This window comes from Diospyros lotus, chromosome 14 (assembly GCF_014633365.1).
Source record: "Diospyros lotus cultivar Yz01 chromosome 14, ASM1463336v1, whole genome shotgun sequence".
Classification (NCBI taxonomy): domain Eukaryota; kingdom Viridiplantae; phylum Streptophyta; class Magnoliopsida; order Ericales; family Ebenaceae; genus Diospyros; species Diospyros lotus.
In genome coordinates, this window is record NC_068351.1 from 278,212 (window position 1) to 298,556 (window position 20,345).

The 20,345-nt window shown below is 37.7% G+C and overlaps 2 protein-coding genes across 3 annotated transcripts; both read left to right on the forward strand.

Annotated features, from left to right (window-relative positions):
• Nucleotides 1-3,711: 3,711 nt before the first annotated feature.
• LOC127790694 (26S proteasome regulatory subunit 6B homolog) lies at nucleotides 3,712-11,215 on the forward strand. 2 transcript variants are annotated; one of them, XM_052320307.1, is made up of 7 exons: nucleotides 3,712-4,278; nucleotides 8,517-8,747; nucleotides 8,895-9,053; nucleotides 9,344-9,496; nucleotides 9,750-9,833; nucleotides 10,174-10,330; nucleotides 10,665-11,215. In XM_052320307.1, exons 1-6 carry the CDS (start codon nucleotides 3,799-3,801, stop codon nucleotides 10,306-10,308), a joined length of 1,242 nt encoding a protein of 413 aa, XP_052176267.1. In that variant the 5' UTR covers nucleotides 3,712-3,798; the 3' UTR covers nucleotides 10,309-10,330; nucleotides 10,665-11,215. The 2 variants fall into 2 exon arrangements, with proteins under 2 accessions (XP_052176267.1, XP_052176265.1); XM_052320305.1 differs by lacking the exon at nucleotides 10,665-11,215 and having other exon boundaries at nucleotides 3,713-4,278; nucleotides 10,174-10,603.
• A 3,110-nt stretch (nucleotides 11,216-14,325) lies between these two features.
• On the forward strand, nucleotides 14,326-20,078 carry LOC127789913 (uncharacterized). The gene is made up of 5 exons (XM_052319003.1): nucleotides 14,326-14,736; nucleotides 15,139-15,244; nucleotides 16,946-17,069; nucleotides 18,100-19,038; nucleotides 19,407-20,078. The coding sequence occupies exons 1-5, from the start codon at nucleotides 14,577-14,579 to the stop codon at nucleotides 19,806-19,808; spliced, it is 1,731 nt and encodes a 576-aa protein (XP_052174963.1). The 5' UTR covers nucleotides 14,326-14,576; the 3' UTR covers nucleotides 19,809-20,078.
• Nucleotides 20,079-20,345: the final 267 nt, after the last annotated feature.

The window sequence follows — 20,345 nt, forward strand, 5'->3', positions numbered from 1 at the left end:
TGAGAATGTGCTTAACCCTTTATTTATGCACGCAAGTGTCATATAATCCCCATTTTTATTTCCTAAGAATCTAAAGCCTAAGCTCTAATGGTAAAGGCGATCTGATGAGGGCAAGAAGTGGCTCCGAGGCTCAAGGGCCTGTACAAGGAACGTCTTTTGGAAGGCTTTTAGGATGGCAGCCCCCTAAGGGGAGAAGATATGGGATCAGTTGTAAAGTCGTATGACGAGGACGTTATGTGCTCAAGGGGGGAGAATGTAATACCCCAAGAGTTCAAAGAAGGGTAGTATATATCGAGGATAAGTAAGGAAAAAAACAACACCAGCTAGATACCTTTTGGGCTGAATGTAGACAAAGAAGTTCCGTGTTAAACGTGCTTGAGCTAGGGAAGTTTAAGAACGTATGACCCCCTAGGAAGTTCGCGTAAGTTCATCAAGGTAAGTTGTTCTAGTTATTCCTATTGCTCAATGCGAGATATTACAAAAATTATTGTCTAGTGTCAGTTAAAACGAGTAAGATAGGATTATTTGATAAATTATTTAAGGGAAAAAATAATTTTATCTTGAAATTTTAAGAAGTCATGTGATTTATTTTTAAAAAATATAATGAAAAATATTATTGTCCAATATATTTTTTTATTTCATATTTTTTATCTATATCTTAATTAACAAACGCTAACTAAGATGAAATTATAGGGAACGATACTTCCACCAAGGTCAACACGAATCATATACAATAAATTTGTTTGAAATCTGTCTAAAATCTATCTCCCAAATTTCTTTAGGATTTGAGGTGAGAAAGATTATTGAAGAGATTCTTGAGTAGAAGAGGGTTATATCAACCTATAATAATAAGCACTAAAGAATTTTTTTTTTAATTTGCTGATTTATTGAGACGACCACTCTCTTTACGATTTAAACTCTTATAATTATTTATTCATTTTGGAAGAGAAAATCCCAATCACTATGTGCAACGATATGGGTGAGATTAAGTGCAGTAACTATGTAATATCCTAATATTTTGAGAATAATAATAATTAATTTTTTATATTTAAAATATTTTTGACATTCATTAGAGATTATAACTGAGAAAACTAATAGGCTTAGAGTTAGTGGGTTAAGTTGAAAAAGGAAACACTAAGTAAATGGGTTTAGAGTTAGTAAACTAAGTTGAAAAATGAAAGGCTAAATAAATGGGTTTAGAGTTAGTGAGCTAAGTTGAAAAAGGAAAAACTAAGTAAATGCACTTGAACTAGTAGGTTAAGTTAAAAAAAAGGAAAGACAAAGTAAATGGGCTTAGAGTTAGTAGATTAAGAAAATGAGTTTAAAATTAATAAACTAAATGAAAGAATAATCTATTCAAAAGAAGATTTAGTGAAAAATAATTATGATGACAAAATAATTAAAGATAATAGGTGAAATAATTGAGAAATGTGGGAGACAAAATAGGATGTGGACAAATAATTAAAGATTATGGGTGAGATTTAGTGAAAAATAATTAAGAAATGTGACAAAATAATTAAAGATAATGGGTGAAATAATTGAGAAATGTGGAAGACAAAGTACGGTGTTGATAAATAATCAAACATAATGGGTGAAATAATTGAGAAATGTGGGAGACAAAGTAGAGTGTGAACAAATAATTAAAGATTATGGGTGAGATTTAGTGAAAAATAATTAAGAAATGTGACAAAATAATTAAAGATAGTGGGTCACTACAATTATGGTAAGTTTAATTCAACCTTCTATAAATAAAGAAAATTTGAAAGGTTTGAAAACTTAAATTAGAAAGAGAAATGTTGTAAGAAAGAAAGATTTGATAGTGAGAAAAAGATTTAAAAAAGAGAAAGAAAGAAATAGAAAAAAAATAGAGAAAATACCAAAAATTCCTAGAAAAATCTTATAGGCTGGGTTTAGTAGTTCGTGTGAAAATTTGTGGCAGAAGGAGTTGTTGGATACGCAAATCAAGGCTTCGTTGCAATATAGAAGAATACCGAATCGCTCCGTGGGAAGGTGAGTTATCTTCAAAAATTTCTTCAAAAATTTCAGAAATATGAGAATGATATTTTAAAATTTTTGATGATGAAATTAGAAAATAAATGCATGATTGGTATTTATTATGGATTTTTGAGGTAATAAATATTTGAAAATCAAAGAGAAAATGAGAAATAAATAAAATATGGATTCTAAAAATTATGAGTGAATTTATAGGGTTTAGGAATATTATTTTAGGAATTATTGTAAAGAGAAATTGAGAAAAATTTATGAGAAAGTATTTATTTCATAATCTTGAGGAAATAATAAGAGAAAATGAGAGAAATTATAAAAATTATATAAAATTAAAAATATGATTTTCTTAAATAATTATGATGCTCAAGGTACATTAAGGTTCATAATTGAGTACGATTGGAAGTCTAACGTGAATTTTGAGGTAAAATTACGCTATGAAAAAAATTATCTTTTTACAAGATAAGTGGTACTACTTAATTTGACTTAATTTATAAAAATAACTTGGAAGCGTTATTCAATACAAAACCCAATTCATGAAAGCTTTAGTTATCATGTTGACAAGTCATGGTATGCTATGCATCACGTAGGTTGCATTTATATTTTTTGATGATGATATATGCATATGAGCACGATGAGATTCATGGTCATACGTTACATGGGTTTTGAGATTAGGTACTGATGCTGTTGTTTTGCAAATGGTGCACCCATACACCCTGGTCTGTTAGGGAGACTATAAAAATGACAGGTAATCTTAAGGTGCAGTCGACCCAAACATAAGAGTTATAGTGTTATGTACATTGCATTCATACATATGCATTATATGATGTACTCTTACTTAGATAATTGATCATTTAATTTGAGTTTTGCCCCTGGAATATTCAAACATTCCAGATGGAGATTGTAGCAGAAACGAGGATAAATGAGTCATGAAATGACACTTAGCAAAGTGCACGATGAATTGAATGTATGTTATGTAACCCATATATTTAAGTTCTGTCATTTCAAATTTTAAACGTTTTGAGAAATAATGATGTAGAATATTATTTATGAAAAATGAGGATGTAAGAATTGATTTATAATTAATATTAAGATGTTAAGTTCAATTATAACTTCCGCATTTAATGTTTATATTGATTATCTTTTAAGATAAATATATGAAAATTTTGAGGTGGATAAAAGCAATAATATGGTTTAGTTGTAGTTTTAAATAAAAAAAAATTATTATCTCATAATTATCCTAAATTATGGCGCGCTCAAAAAACGGGACGTTACAGACTAACCTAAGTATGCTATAACTTAAAATCATCAATTCAAATTTTATTAGTAAATTTTGTGTTTGTTTTATTAGACAAAATATATAGATAATTATTGAATAATTCGTTCAATTGAGAGGGTAGATAATATCAAATTTACTAATAAGATTTTGACAATTTTATAGGAATCATCTGAGTTAGTATAAAAAAAAGGAATTTTAGAAATTACTCTACGAACTTTTAAGATTGATAGTTAAGAAATTATATTAACGTCTTGTTGAATTTTTGAGAGTTTAATAGATAAAAAATAAAAAATAAAAACACAAAAATAAAAGAAATCATATTCATAAAAAAATTTAAATTACTTTTTAAATAAAACAAATTTAAGGAATGAAAATTAAGAAGAGGAATGAGAAAATTAAAAAACCAAATTTCATTTGCTCGGGTTACAAGCCCAAGAAAGAAGAGGAAAGAGAAGACTGAAGGTAAACAAGTACAAGAGAAAGAAGGGCAAAGTTCAGCGAAGCAACGACAAACAATGGCAGCGTCTGCGATTCTATTGGATCCAAGACCATCGCCCATAAAATATGAAACACTTGGCGGCGACCACTTGTCGGCCGTGACCTCCGAAGACGACGACCTCTACGGACGGCTGAAATCCCTGCAGCGCCAACTGGAATTCATCGACATCCAGGAGGAGTACGTCAAGGACGAGCTCAAGAACCTGAAGCGCGAACTGCTCCGAGCCCAGGAGGAGGTAAAGAGGATCCAATCTGTGCCCCTCGTCATTGGCCAGTTCATGGAGATGGTTGACCAGAACAACGGCATCGTCGGATCCACCACCGGCTCCAACTACTACGTTCGCATCCTTAGCACCCTCAACCGTGAGCTTTTGAAGCCCTCTGCTTCTGTCGCTTTGCACCGCCACTCCAACGCCCTTGTCGACGTTTTACCTCCCGAGGCTGACTCCAGTATTTCCCTTTTGAGCCAGTCCGAGAAGCCTGACGTTACCTATAACGTAATTTCTTGCTTTTTATATATACTACCATTGCATTACTACTGTTATTTTAAGATTAATTTCTTGCAAACCGTCTCTTACACGATTGGAAATTATGGTGCTCTCTTGAATATGTGTCATCAATTGCATTTGGGCTTTAACAGAATAAATAGCCTATTCAACTAAACTGTTTTATATTGTGATCTTGAAAATTCTTAAGTTCAGGCATTTGTTACTTGTTGGCAATGTTTGTTTAATTTGGCTCCATCTCGAAATTTGATTGAGCTGGAAAACTATCAAAAGCCTCAAACTTGTTGGACTCTAGACATTTTGATCATGTTAAGAGCTTTGTACTCAGATAATTTCACACTTCCAAGTGATGGTGTGTCATGCCCCATCCCAGCAAGCACTCACCTCTGACCCTACTATGAGAAGCCGCAATGAAGTCTCAACCTAGCTCTGGAGATTATCATGTCAGCTAGGCTTAAAGTGTAATTTGTGATAAGATTTTACTTGGATCTGACTACCTTGTGACTTTGTAATGGTCCACTCGAGTTCGATGTACCTTTTACAATTGAATTCTGTTCAACACTCAAGTAGAATCATTAACTGTGAGTTATTTTGGTATCATCAATAACTTGTACCCTTGTTGTTGACAATGGCCAATGCAATCCACAAAGTATCTTACTGCCTAATGGGTCCATGGCTAGATAGAAATAACAACAACAACAACAACATATCCAGCCTTTATCCCACTATATGGGATTGGCTACATGAATTCTAGACTTCCATGTATTTCTGTCTCTTGTCATATCTTCATTTAGATCCATACACTTCATATCAAACTTTAATGTCTCTCTCAAAGTCTTCTTGGGTCTACCTCTACCTCTTTTTTTGACTAATTATTCCATTTCATCAACTCTCCTCACATGAGCGTCTCTTGGTCTCCTTCTCACATGACCAAACCATCTTAATCCATTCTCTCTCATCTTCTCATCGATTGGCACTACTCCTACCTTATTACGAATAACTTCATTTCTAATTTTATCTTTTCTTGTATGGCCGCACATCCATCTTAACATCCTCATCTCCGCTACGCTCGTCTTTTGCTCATGCTGGTATTTGACTGCCCAACATTCTGAGCCATATAACAAGACTGGTCTTATAGCTATCCTATAGAATTTTCCTTTTAGTTTTAATGGGATTTTACCATCACATAACACCCCCGATGCATTTCTCCATTTTAGCCAACCTGCCTTAATTCTATGTGTGGCATCCTCGTGAATTTCTCCATCTTTTTGAATCATTGATCCCAAATATCGAAAATGGTCTTTTCTTTGTAAGATTTGGTCCTCCAATTTTATTATAACATCCTCCACTCTTGCATTCTTACTAAATTTACATTTCATATATTCTGTTTTCTTTCTACTTAATTTAAATCCCTTAGATTCTAAATTGTTTATCCACAACTCAAGTTTAGTGTTTACTCCTTTTCGTTTCATCCACCAACACTATGTCATCTGCAAATAGCATACACCATGGCACCTCTGTCTGGATATCTTTAGTGAGTTCATCCATTATTAAGGCAAATAAGTATGGACTTAGATAGAAATAAAATTAAAAAAATATAAAAAGGTATAGAGCCTTTTGAAGACCGGATAGAGTAGAAGATTCAAGGTATCCGACCTTCACAATGCCAGATAAGTAGGCACACACACACATATATATATAAGGGAGAATATGTTATCTGACCATGTAATTGCTGGATAGAGTGGGCCACATGGCGTTATAAAGAAAATGTTGCTTGTCACATTTTGGGTGAACAACAACATGCAGGGCTAAGGCATGGTTGATGTCCATGCCCAAAGACATATTCGGCCACTAAATGGTTAGTTGTATAAAAAACCAGAAGAACAGAAAAAAAAAAAAAAAGATTCAACGTGGAGAAATCAAAACAAACAGAAATACCCCATTAGAACATAATACTGCTTGGTGCCTGCCTAAGAGAAAAGGTAGACCACCCTCCTTATCCTTCATACACATCAAAGGCTGGGTGGTGGGGACTGTAGGTTCCCAGTTTCGCTACTTATTCTTCAATCATCCCCTCATTCTTCAATCGTCCAAGGGGATGATGTCCGACCAAATTAAAATGATAAAATCCGAAAATAAATGATAAAATGCAGAGTGTGAGGACTTTATGGTTTCAAAAAAATTAAATAAAATAAAAGAAGAAAAAAATTTACCCTCATACTTTATTAGTTGAATAATACATTGGGATGCTTTAGGTGGATTTAGAGTTTACATTGTGATGTCAGAGCTTTAATTCAGAAAATCTATATTGACCTCGTAACATTGATGGATAATTCACGGATTAAAGGCAAGTAAGAAGGCATCCTCACATTCTGACCATTTCTTTGCATAGCGTTGATGCTGCACTCCATTTGTCGACTGTTTACACCTCTTAGCTTCCTGACTGTCAAGAGTGTTGACTGTTTTAAGGCAATCCTCTATTGCCTACTAGCGTTCTATTGTCATCTGTCAACAGTTTCTCTCTATATCTCATGCCACTTCCTGTCTTGTCTCTTTTCTTGAGGCTTTTCTTTAAGTAGGTTGTCTTCCTAAATTATAGTTTCTCTCTGGAATTTCTCTTTCCTTAATGCTTTGGGGATGATGGTGGAGTAAGCTAGACATATTAAGCAGTTGTGTGGACCTACTCTCATGTTTTATATTATACTACAGTCCATGTTTCTCACTTCCTCTTGGGACTGGAGTAATCAGACAGGGTAACAAAAGAAATAGTTTAACATTTAATCAGGCTGTACAAGCAGCCTGTAGGCTCTATGATGGTGTGATAATTGCTGTACTTGAAGTATCAGGTAGAAAAGACATGCAACCTTAAATGCCCGTGAAATATAGGCCCTTTTTTATAATTTGGAGAAGAGTGATAACTGCAAAGTCCTTAGGTTGAGGTGATTGGATTTCTTGGGAAGTTTTGCATGGCTCATGGGATGGCCATTTGGAAACATATTCACAACAGTTGGGATGGTTGAAACAGTGCATGAGCATCGTGGTGGAGGGAAACAAGTGTCCTTTTTGTTTCCCTAAAAAGATGGGTGGTGAGAGGAACAAGCCTTTTGAGTGGCTGGTGTGTGGAGAGTGGGGTTTGGATTAAAACATGGTTAATTTGAAGTTGAAGGATTTTTTTTTTAATATTGTTATTACATTCTACAAGATAACAAGAAGGTTAGGTTTCCCTGAAGGAAAATGTTGCAAAAGGAGGTTCTCAAAGCAATTATTGTGTGTCTCTTGGAGATCATATGTCCAGATGGAAAGGGAAAGGTCTAGTTTTGGGTTAAATGTTTAATATTTTTTTGAAATATATTTGGATATGCAGGTTTAGTTATGGAGGAAAATTTGGAGTTTGTGGAGAACTTTTGAGGGGCTGATTGTCATTGTAGAGCTTTTTATTTTTTAATTTCTCTCTCGTACATATATTGCTCCTCCTTGATGCTTGATTGATAAATTTTCTTATTGAAGAAATTCATGGTTGAACGACTCTGCCACATTAGATTATACTAGTGAATTGCCAGTAATTCACAGGCATAATGAAAGGTGAAGCATTTTTAAGTTAAAAGTTTGTTGAACTGTCAAATAATATTTTGTTCGATTATCCATGTTTGTGAAGGATAGAAAATCAAAATTTCCAAGATTGGTTGAATTTGAGTTAAGCTGTGTATGCCTGATTTGTTCGTACATGCATTTAAGTTTGTGCTTCTCGACTATGCTTTGAAAACACTTTGCATATGACAATATGAATAAACTTGTGTCTCTCTTGCTCTCTTATGAGCACACACAGGTATCATGCCTGGCCACTTGTATCCACTGCTAAGAAGCTTTGGTGTGCACACATCCAACTATTTTCTAAAAAACTGAGTTGTTAAGGTCACGTTTGAAACTTCCCTATCGTAATTTATCTACCTCCTAGACTTGATGTTTTGGAAGAAATATTAGAGTTCTTCTCTAGACTTAGTCTCCACATCCTTTCAGCTGTTCCATGCTATTGCCATGTGCCAATTAATTAATTATGTTAACCTCTTATTGGAACTGTTTACATGTTGCATGCTTGAGAACAACTTCCACTGAGCTAATCTTCTATATTTGCTATTTGTTCTATGAAACGTTCAATCCTGTTATGAAGCTGCTATATGCTGATAGTGGTTTATCATCCCAAGTCATTTCTCTGATTCTCCCTGAGGCAGGATATTGGAGGATGTGACATTCAAAAGCAGGAAATTCGTGAAGCTGTTGAGCTACCTTTGACGCATCATGAACTATACAAGCAGATTGGTATTGATCCACCACGAGGAGTTTTGCTTTACGGTCCACCCGGTACGGGTAAAACCATGCTCGCAAAAGCGGTTGCTAATCACACAACAGCGGCCTTCATAAGAGTGGTTGGTTCTGAGTTTGTTCAGAAGTATTTGGGTGAGGTATGCTTTATGAGTTTTCTTCTTGCTTATGATTGCTTCCTGATGTTTTCTTCTTAACTTTTCTATTGTCATTATTATTGTTAAATGCCTCTGCAAAACTAATCTGTTTGGATATCTAATTGAGTACTGTTTCTGGCTGTTATTAAGGGTCCTCGAATGGTCCGTGATGTTTTTCGTCTCGCTAAAGAGAATGCCCCTGCAATTATTTTCATTGATGAGGTAGATGCTATTGCAACTGCTAGATTTGATGCACAAACTGGAGCTGATAGAGAAGTTCAACGAATTCTTATGGAACTTCTAAATCAGGTGCATTTATTGAAACTTGAGCTAGGTCTGCCTTAATGGTAAAATTATTTGAGCCGAAAATAAAATGGTTGCACTGGGGTGGGGAGGAAAAAGGGGGGAGGGGGGGGCAGTGGCGTGATGGAGAAAAATGAATGAATGTTGGAAGAATCTTTTCATCCTGATTGTATAGATCATAGTTTGGTAGGCTTAGAGCCTGTCTAATATAATAGGCATAAGCAAATAATCTGCTTATATGCTTTCTTAAGTAATTATGGACCAATTAAGTTTGTGAAGGCCTGCATGCCTGGCAGATGGATGGGTTCGATCAAACAGTAAATGTGAAGGTGATAATGGCAACTAACCGTGCGGACACCTTGGATCCAGCACTTCTACGCCCGGGTAGACTTGATCGGAAAATTGAGTTCCCCTTGCCTGATAGACGACAAAAGAGGCTTGTTTTCCAGGTCAGTTGAGTTTGGCATCTGCCACATCCAGTTTCAATTGCATATTGGGTAAAATGTAATCATTTTTCTGTCATGTTAAAAAGCTATAGCTCTAAAATGGAACCAGTATAATATTTACTTCAATTCTATCGTCAATTATTTATCAGTTCTCAGTTCTACTCTGTGTGTGTGCGCGCGTGCGCGATTCAGTGGTCTTGGAAAAGCTTCACTATTTTAGTTAAACACAGCTTGACCATTGATTGTGCTCTGATAGGTTTGCACTGCCAAGATGAACTTGAGCGATGAGGTTGACTTGGAGGACTATGTTTCTAGACCTGATAAAATAAGCGCCGCTGAGGTTAGTTTATTGCTGTCCTTTTAATTTACTGTTTCTTTGACTAAAATATGTTGAGATGATTGCATGTCTGCCCTCTTTCCTAATGATTCCACTTTCTGATGCCGAATGAAGAATGCATATTCATGCCTGGGTGTATTTTTTGCCTGGCTTTTGGTCACATAGATCATTCGTGGTTTCCATTTAGGGATATATGTCATTTGGAGTGTCAAAATGCTGCAGAAAAGTTATGGTTATTACTTACAATCCAATTGTTTTTCAATTTTGTTCGCAGTGGAACTGTTGATGTTGTTTGTTCATTTATTCTATTAAAACAGTGACATAAAGATTCTGTCGTCTACAGATAGCTGCTATATGCCAAGAAGCAGGAATGCACGCAGTCCGTAAAAACCGTTATGTCATACTCCCGAAGGACTTTGAGAAAGGTTACCGGACTAATGTCAAGAAGCCAGATACTGATTTCGACTTCTACAAGTAATAAGGAGTGGAATGATGTTATGGTAATGGATTCTCTTACTAATGAGGTTGAATGTTCCATGGGAACTTGTGTTACCATGAGTTGGATTACTTAATGGTATAATTGTTGACTGACATTTGGAGACCTGATTCAACGATGTTGTTGCCTGCTTTAACTCTTAGTAGTGTAGGATCTGCACTCTCAGCATCAGACAACACACTTGTGCTTTTAACTCTTAGTAGTGTAGGATATGCACTCTCAGCATTAGACAACACACTTGTGCTTCATTATCATCATCTGTTTCGTGCCCATTTCATTCATGTATCTTAGTGTGGGAGTGAATGTGTGTGTGGTCTTTTGATGAATGGCATTGGCAGGAATAGCAACTGGGTTGGTACTCCTATAATGGCGGTTTGGCTAAACTTGCCCTTGCCCAAGGGCACACGGACTGGACTGTGCTGTGCCGTGCCCCGAATGATAACTTGATCCGTGATCCTCATTTGCACTTGGCATCGGCGGCTGCGGATCCATTGCTTCGCGTCAGGGTGTGTATAATTGTGGCCACATGTGATTTGATGTACAGGTTGTTTGAGAATTCCTTTAATAATGAAATTGTAAGCAGTAACAGAGCACGTGTGCTGTCGATTGGTATTAATGTTGGTGGCAGTGGCATTGGCTTTGGGGCTTTGGCAAATGGCAGGGACGTAGCTGATGATGATGGTCGGCAACACCACATTTTTGACAGCACACTTGATCGTCTGGGTGCATTGCATGATTTAACCAGTTACTGTACTCCTAGAAAGATCCAACCACCACCAATCTCTCTCTCTCTCTCTCATATATGCGAACCGAACCTTTATAATCATAATAATAATAAGAAGATGATGGATGGATGCATGGATGGATGTGCCATGCGTGTCACTCCATTTTGATGCCACGATTCTTCTATTTTATATTTTTTGGGCCTGGGACATGATCACGCTATTAAGTATTAATGGCTCGTGTGGTACATACAGACTCGATTTCTTTTCCATAACTTTGCTTCAAAGCAATTCCGGTGGTTCACATCTCACTCCACCTGCTCTTCCCATACCCCTCCCCTCCCTCTCTTTGACCGCTCCATTCCTGTCATTTCTTAATATGTTGGCATCTTTTTTTTTTTCTCTTTCTTTATGAAGAGGGTAAAGGCTCATCTCCTTCCTTAAGAGAGACTAGTTGTCATTTATAATTACATAATCGATCTTATCAAAGAACTACACATAAATTAAGCACCTCTCATATGGTGTAGAAAATTATTCTTACAAGAAAGTTTACCTCCTTAATCACATGAAATGGAATGGGTGTGCATATAGATTTAGTCCGGGGGTGCAATTGGTTATAACCGAATCGAACCGTTCAAAAATTATGAACCGAATCGAATTGAACTATATGTAATAACCGAACCGAACTGATCGACTCACCCCAACTAATCGAACTAACCGAAATCGAACTAACCGGAGCCTACACCATACTAACTGAACCGAACTGAAAATGAATCGAAAACGAACTAGAACACAAAAATAAACAAGAGATTGCCTTGCTGTTGTCGCTGGCCACCTAGTCGGCCGGTGACTCTGATGATCGGAATCAATCATCGGATTCCTCCCAACCACAGTGACTCATATACCCAAAAATTAAAAAAATCTAATGGTTAGATTTTAGTAAATCTAGGTTTCAAACTTTCAATGTAAAAGATAAGTTGTACCTAGAAAACTAACCTAAAAACCATTGGCGTCATCTTCGTCTCTGGCCATCGGCAGCAGCTCGCATCTGCGTCATCTTCGTCTCTAGCCATCGGTAGCAGCTCGTATCGACGTCATCTTCGTCTCCGGCATTCGTCTTCGTCTTCGCCATCGCCATCGGCAACGACGAGGGATGGTGGATGGAGAGAGAAGAGACGAAGAGATGAGGCGGCCTAATCTACGAAGCCTCGAACTCGAAGAGCCTTCGTCTTTGCCATCGGCGACGGCGAGTGATGGTGGAGGAAGAGAGAAGGGACGAAGAGATGACCATGAGGCAGTGCTGCCTTGTGACTAGATATGAGATCTATGAAGAGATGAGATGAGGTAGTGCTACAGCCAACCAGATCTCAAAGAGAAAGATAAAATGACGAGAGGGATAGAGTCTTAGAGAGAGAATGACGAAAAGAAGAGTGAAGAGAAGACGATAGCAGACATGGGGTGTCGCGCCTGCGTGAGGGAGGGGGAGCCAGTTCGGTTCGGTTCGGCAAAGGGGGTTGCCGCGCTCGTGTGAGGGAGGGGGGCGGTTTGGTTTGGGGGATGGGGTATTGCTATTTGGTTCGGTTCGATTTTTTTATTATTTTTACTAAAATAATCGAACCAAACCCAAGAATTGATTTTTAAGGGCAACAATAATCGAACCGACCAAATTTGTTGGTTTGGTTTGGTTAGTTCGATTTAACCAAATTTTTGCTCATCCCAAATTTAGTCTGATCAAAGTGGCGATGACACAACCCTAACATTGAATAAGAAAATAATTTAACCAAGCACACCCACTCACGCACCCGATGGTTATACACGTGTTGTAGTTAGCAAATAGCAATAATCAAGTTAAGGTATTTAATCTGCGCAGATTAGAATATAATAAAGCAAGTTGGCATGGGGGGGGGGGGGGGGGGGGAGAGATATTTGGAGAAGATGCACCAGCAGTCAGTCATTAGTTCGAACAAATACCACGTCAAAATCGAAAACATCATGCATGACTCATGAGCACACCTACACTACGACTGCAAGGAGCCGTCGGGACTGAGGAGAGATGCCTTTCAATGTCAATTTCATGTGTGTGTGGCTCCTACTCACCCCATTAGCTCAACGATCAATCTTTCTCTCCCATGTGAATGTTTCTGTCATCGTCTATTCTATTATATTAGATCACATTACGTATGCCTCCAACGTATGTACATACATACATATATATATATATATTGTGAAGAGGATAAAAATTGACCATTCATATGCACATGTATGCATCCATCAATATCATAGTGACCGGCCTCATGGGCTTGAATAAATAACTAGCTTAGCTAATCAGCAGCACCATGTTCCCATAATCCCATTCAGCCAATCCTCCAAAATGAATTAAGAAATGCACTCTCTCATATTTATACACAAAAAATGAAATATACATATACACATATATACTTGTCCAATCAATGATCACTTAATTGCCTACTTTTATTTCTCTGTATCTGCTACTAACAGTAATGAAAGGAAATTTTATAAAGCCTCTCTCTGTTTTTGTTTTGGTTTTGGTTTTTGTTTCGATAACAAAACAAAGCCCCTCTCTGTTGCTGTTAAAATTCCAATCAAAGATATTAAGCCCATAAATATTTGAAAGTCATGGAGAAGTGGTTAAGCTCGGGCGTGCCTGTTTTGCATTAATAATTAAGAGTATATATATATATATATTAGACTTGGTTTAGATATGGGCATATCATATGGGTAAGAGACAGAGATTAGGGAACTAACCAGTGGTTACAGTGTCAACTCACTGAGGAATATTATTAATTAGACATTAAACTGGAGTTTCTTTAATTCTTTCATCCACCAAGCAAGCATTTACCGAATAAAAAAGAGAGAGAGAGGCAGAAATAGAGCCAGAGACGGTGGATAGGAGGAGGAGGAGGAGGAGGAGGAGGAGGGGCGGGGTTAGAAAAAGGTGCCAAGATCTCAACTCAACAAAGACTATACTGACTAGCTCTACTACTAAATAATAGTGAACTACTAGTAATCACAATCACATGGGGCCAGTTAAAGTTGCTTCATGTCTCGAGTTTTCTGTGCCAATTGGCCCCGCCGCTATCTCTTAACCCTACTCGATCGCAGTGGCACGAATCCACGGTTTCGGTTTGCTTTAGTTTGGAAATCAATTAATTAATTAATTATTGGGAGATAACATAGCAAGAAGAAAGCCCATTAAAAAATTCTTCTCATCTCACTCTCACTTTCTGTGATTCTATTTTACAAATGGAAATTACTCTGCTCTACTCTACTGCTATTACACCAACCCATCATCAGTCCATCAGATCAGATCTACTCTCTCTCTCTCTCTCTCTCTCTCTCTCTCTCGCATTCATTACTCGATGACGTAAAAGTCACAGAAAGAGAGAAAGAAAGCTTCTTGTCGTGTTTGCCTTCGCATCTATTGCTCTCTCTCTCTCTCTCTCTCAACAACACAGAAGAACAACACATTGTGCTTTATGGAGTTCCTGAATTCCTAGTCTCGTAGATATGAATCGCACTCTGAAGGAGTCTGTGATCGGCGGCAGGAATGGTCAGCACCGGCGAGGTCTCAGCCTCACCGGAATGTCCAGGGATATCGACGAGAACTTGGATCTCTTCTCGAGAAATCGTCGGACTCTCTCTGTCACGTCGTCCGATGAATCCGACCGTACGGCCCCCTCATCCGTTTCCCCCCTTTCCTTTTTCGTCTTCTTTTTCTATTTCTGTCTACATTTATTATGTACTCGAACGAACTTCTTTTCTTTATCATTCTCGACTCGACTGTCGGCTTCCAGCAAGTAGTTTTGCTTTGCGTCTCAGATTGAGTGGTTTAACAACCAAAGATTCTAATTTTCTGGCTTCATTTGTCATCTCTAACCATATATAACCCTTTTTACGACGCCGTTTTTCCCGAGTCTTGATCAGTTGTTATGAATGAATCTGGAATTCTCTTTTACTTTCCTGAATTTGCTAACCACATGTTTTTCTTTTGATCCCTTTTCTCTGGCTTGAACATGAAAAAATGGATCAATCTCTGCTTAATTGACCCTGCTTCACCATGGGACTGCAGTTTCAGTGAAACTGGGGAGACTTTCTGTTGGATCAGCAAAATTGGCCAAGAGTGGAATGGATGATCTATTGTCGTCCACTGACGGTGGGAAGCACGACTATGATTGGTAACATCCTGAACATGCCTCTTGTTTTAAATTAACCCATTATGTTTTATCGTCAACTTCAGATCTAACTTCTTCAATACCTCATTACCATCTCCAATAGCATAGATTAGTGCTGATAGTTAAACCCAGTGAAGATTATTACATCTCTATTATTGTTGTTGTTTCATCTCACGCAGAGTTGTTATGCTCATATTAAATCATGCTGGCCTATAGTTCCCCAAATTAACTTATGCAAGGATCTAAGATCCATATTCACTGATCCTGCTGACATTGTTGTCTCCCAGGTTTGGGCATTTCAGCCCTCAAGACCTTGTTTGACAAGATTCACTTCTTCTTTGTTGTTTCTCTGATAACTTGAAAGCATAATTAATTTCATTGCTATTTCAATTAGAGAACTTAGCCTCAATATGCAATTTTTATCCCTTACTTGATCTGGCAGTTCATATGTTCCGTTTCTAGGGTATGCAGATATATGGTGGTAGCAGAGGCCGATACCTATATTATTATTCTGCCTATGTTGATTGGCAAACTTACAGTGCGTTTAGGAGAGGGGGATGGAACGAAAATGGATGGAAGAGGGTTCTCTTGTTTGGGATAGAGAATAGTAATGAAAATGGGTAGAAACACTTTCTATCCATTATCCTCCAAAATCTTGTTGTGTGCCTCTCATTCGGGATAGAGAATGGTAATGGAAATAGATAGAAACACTTTCCATCCATTATCCTCCAAAATCCTACTTTGTGCCTCAAGAGAATGGATGGAAAATTTTATTTTGTGCATGGATAATACTAGCTTTTAGTGGTTTTTTAAAGTTCAAATTGGTCCCTGACTTAGTAATACTCTATTTTCTCATCAGGAGGGTATTAATGGTCAATTGTTGTTTCATATTCTTCTATTCCATCCATTTCCATTGCCCTTCTAAACAAGCAGAAGCATTTTACATTATCTTACTTGCCAGCCTTTTTGAATAGGTAATGTTCAGAATCCTTGGTTTGAGGTTTAGCGAGAGCTTATCCTATTCATAAAGACAAGAGATAGATCCAAGGATGTTTCTTCAATTTGTCACTGGAGTTGAATACCTTCACTTCCAGTGACCTATCTATTGAGTTTGTTTCTAATAAGCAAGAGCTTGTCTTGTATAAGTTCTATCTCTCTCTAGACATATTAAGATCTTCTGGAAATGAGATAGTGCTCAATGTGAGAATGAGATGTTGAGTTGTGCCTGCGAAAACCTGAGGATATTTATGAAAGGTGAGGATATTTATGAAATGTAAGCCCTGTTGACCTCTTGCTTTACTCCAATTCTTTGAGCTATTTCAGAGAGCTTTAACATTCAACTTGATTTGTATCTCCCTGCACATCCATAGAAATTGTTCAAGCCAAGTGTCCCTTTTCTCCAAATAATTCCAAAAAAAAAGAAGCCTGAATTTCAGATTGATGGTTTTGGAATTGAACTGCATCTTTGTGTAATGTCTTATAATTTACAAATTCTATGCCCCAGTCTTGAGAATAAATTGTTTAAGCTGGGATCCATATAACTGGTTCCTGGAAGTGGACATTTATGTGTAACAGTTCTTTTGCTATGATAGTTCTTTTGGATGAAATTTTTATGAAATATGCAGTGACCTTTCATTATTTTAGCTTTCTGATGCATGGTAGTACCATTTATAAAAAAAATATAATTCTGTTTCTTGAATGTAGGCTTCTCACTCCTCCTGAAACTCCTCTTTTTCCTTCCTCAAATGGAATTGAGTCTCAACAATCATCAGCAGCTCCAAGAAGCAGTTCTTTGGCTCGATCAGTTTCTACAACAAAGGCCTCAAGGGTATAATTTATGTTTTTTTATTTTGTTTTTGGACCAAGTGTTCTGTTGATAGTTAGATCCATTGCTATTTCATCTGCCATGGCTTTTATCTATATTTGATGACTATAGAATAAGCCGCCACCAGAATAAGAGAAGGTCTTTCCTCTTCTTTCTGTTTCCAACTGAGAAATCTGCCTGACACCAGAACTTTCTGATCAGAAAGCCCACTATGGCACTTGTTTTGTTATACACAAAAATGAAGATTGAACAATCATAATGCTTGATTGATGTGTTCTGTCTGTCTGTCTATTCAAGTTGCCTGATCCTGAAACAATGAGTTATGATGCTGTGTATTAATTGCTGAGATTGACAGATATTCTTGCAGGGATCTTGTCATGCAACTTCCTTGTTTATTTGGAAAATCTCTTATGTGCTGTATTTTGGGGGAATTTTTCAATCTAGTGTAAGAGATCATTCAAGCCATGTACAACGAATTTAATCTGAAGCTAAACCTGACCTAATTAATTGTTCTGGTACTTACGTGAGCCCTCAAAGACAGATGGATCGATGACCAATAGAAACTATGGTTCTAATTGGAATTCCTTTTCTTAAATAGGTTTTGCTCAACATAACAGATTAGAGCTGGCCAGTTTCTGGTCAACTGAGGTACTGATCTGACCAATCTGATGTGACCGACTGTTCTGATGTTTTTCTTGTCTGGTTTTTGCACTAATCTGGCTCCTATTCTACCTTGATGACTTTGGTTTTTGCACTAATCTGGCTCCTATTCTACCTTGATGACTTTGGTTTTTGCACTAATCTGTGCTCTAGTCACCAATTTTGATTACTCTATGCTTATTCAGTACCATCTAAACGGTAGATTATGAACTTAATACCACCTCCTTTTTATGAAGTATTGAGGACCTTCCTGTTTCATTACTCTTTTTTATCATCAGACTTCATCTTAGATGTCTATGCTATAATACTTTGATGCTTGTGAATTGGCATAAAGGGAACCAGGAACCATAAATGACTGATCTCTCTATTTCAGCTTTCTGTGTCGCAGTCAGAGAGCAACCATTCCTCAAGACCAATCCGAAGCAGTTCAGTGACTCGCTCTTCAATCTCTAGTGCCCAGTATAGTACCTACTCAAACAAATCTACTTCAGTTCTCAACACAAGCTCAGTTTCGATCTCCTCTTACACAAGACCGTCCACCCCTACTGCTCGTTCCTCATCTACAGCAAGACCTTCCACTCCATCTGCTCGTCCAGCATCATCCCGATCCTCAACTCCTTCTAGAGCTCGTCCATCACTCACCAGCTCCTCCATTGAGAGAACTAGGCCATCCCAAAATTCAAGACCTTCAACTCCAACTTCTAGACCCCAAATTTCTGCAAATTTGAGCAACCCAGCCACCAGGTCTGCTTCTCGGCCCTCAACACCTACTCGGTGGAATTCGGCTCCTCTTTCATCTCCAGCAGCTGCCCCTTCTTTATCTCCAGCAGCAGCACCTTCAGCTTCAGTCGGGCGTGTTCCATCAAATGGACGCACTGCAGTAACATCATCCCGACCTAGCTCCCCAAGCGCTCGGATAAGGCCCCCACCACAACCAATAATCCTGCCTGATTTCTCTCTTGAGACACCTCCAAACCTGCGGACAACATTGCCAGACAGGCCACTTTCTGCTGGTAGGTCCAGGCCTGGTGTGGCTGTTACTGTAAAGGGGAATGTAGAGAACCCTTCTGCCAGTTTACCAAGAAGACAGCCATCACCAATTGCCTCTAGAGGAAGAGTCACCGAACCCAGCGCAAGAGGCCGTTTGCATGCCAATGGACAGGCTATTGATACAATGGAGTCTCGTAAGTCGTCACATGTGTTGGAATTGTCAACGCGTAAACCTTCAAAGACTTCATTAACATCCACAGATAGCTCAGGATTTGGGAGGACCATCTCAAAGAAATCATTGGACATGGCAATCAGACATATGGTATGTATAATCTCCTTGCTATGATATCAGAAAGCACGGGTCAGGATACCTAGATTTTTTCAATTAGAGACTATGGCTCCTTACTCAATACAGAAGATAAAAGAGTTACTCTAGAAAGAATTTCTGTGGACTATGCTTCATTGTATCAATGGAGCGTTGTTCACATTTACTTGGGATCTTCTTTTCCTTTGGTTTCTCCATGGTGTTTCAGAGTGATATCGGTGATACTGAGAATGTAATGTTCCGAATATTCTAGATCTGATTTGAAGTTATAAACACCATCTGCATTTTTTCTTATCGTGGGAGACAATTAAGTTTTTAGTATGTTGGATTAATTAATTGTAAATTTATTGTTATTCTAATTTCAGGACATTAGAAATGGTACCAGTTGCATTCGTCCACTTTCTGGTACCACCCTCTTCCCTCAGAGCATCCGGTCTGCAAATCCAAAAGGGCAAAACGTTCGTACTGCTAGTGCTCCAGCGTCTGTTAATGGAAACCTGCCCATCAACGGCAACGGCGTTGTTTCAGAAAATGGGAATAATTATATCAATAGGTCCCCTGAAAATGGGACCAAAGTAGAGAATTTTCGACCATCAGCAAGACTGAGTGAAGTGGACATCTACGAGAGCTCCCGCTACGATGCGATTCTGCTCAAGGAAGACTTGAAGAATACAAACTGGCTGCATAGTGCCGATGATAAGTCTGATCAAGGACTGATCTTTGATAATGGATTTGAGCCTCTGCCTGAACCATTTGACCCCTTATAGCACCTGTAGTTATTTGTTTTGATATTTATATGTTTTTTTTTTTTTAAATTTAATTTTTGGTTCCCTAATAACTCTGTTGGTTTTAAAGAAGGGAATCTGATGATTTTGCTTCTTTAAGATTATAAGAGGAGGGAGGTGTGTGGCTTGTCCTTTGTATTGTTTGTTTTAACCAGGAGAAGAGAAGAGGGATCTGAGCCTGTCTGTTGTTGTATCGTATGGAGAAAATTGGTGTAAAAAGCAACAACTACTAGTTGTATTGGCGGAGTATAAGCAGTACCAAATTTGCAATTCAAAAGTATATATATATATATATATATATATAATATGACAGCGCAACAAGGAATTGCGGGACAATCTTTGAATAATATGAGACCATTTCAAGATTCTCTCGTTATTTTTGGCTTAGAAATGATGGGGCCACCCTTGCCCTGTGATTACCACCAAATGTTGTAACTTTGTGCAATCCGATCCAGTTTATGACCCACTTGAAACTTGGAAAGGAACGTCCATTTCGTTCGTTCGTTCGTTCATTCATGC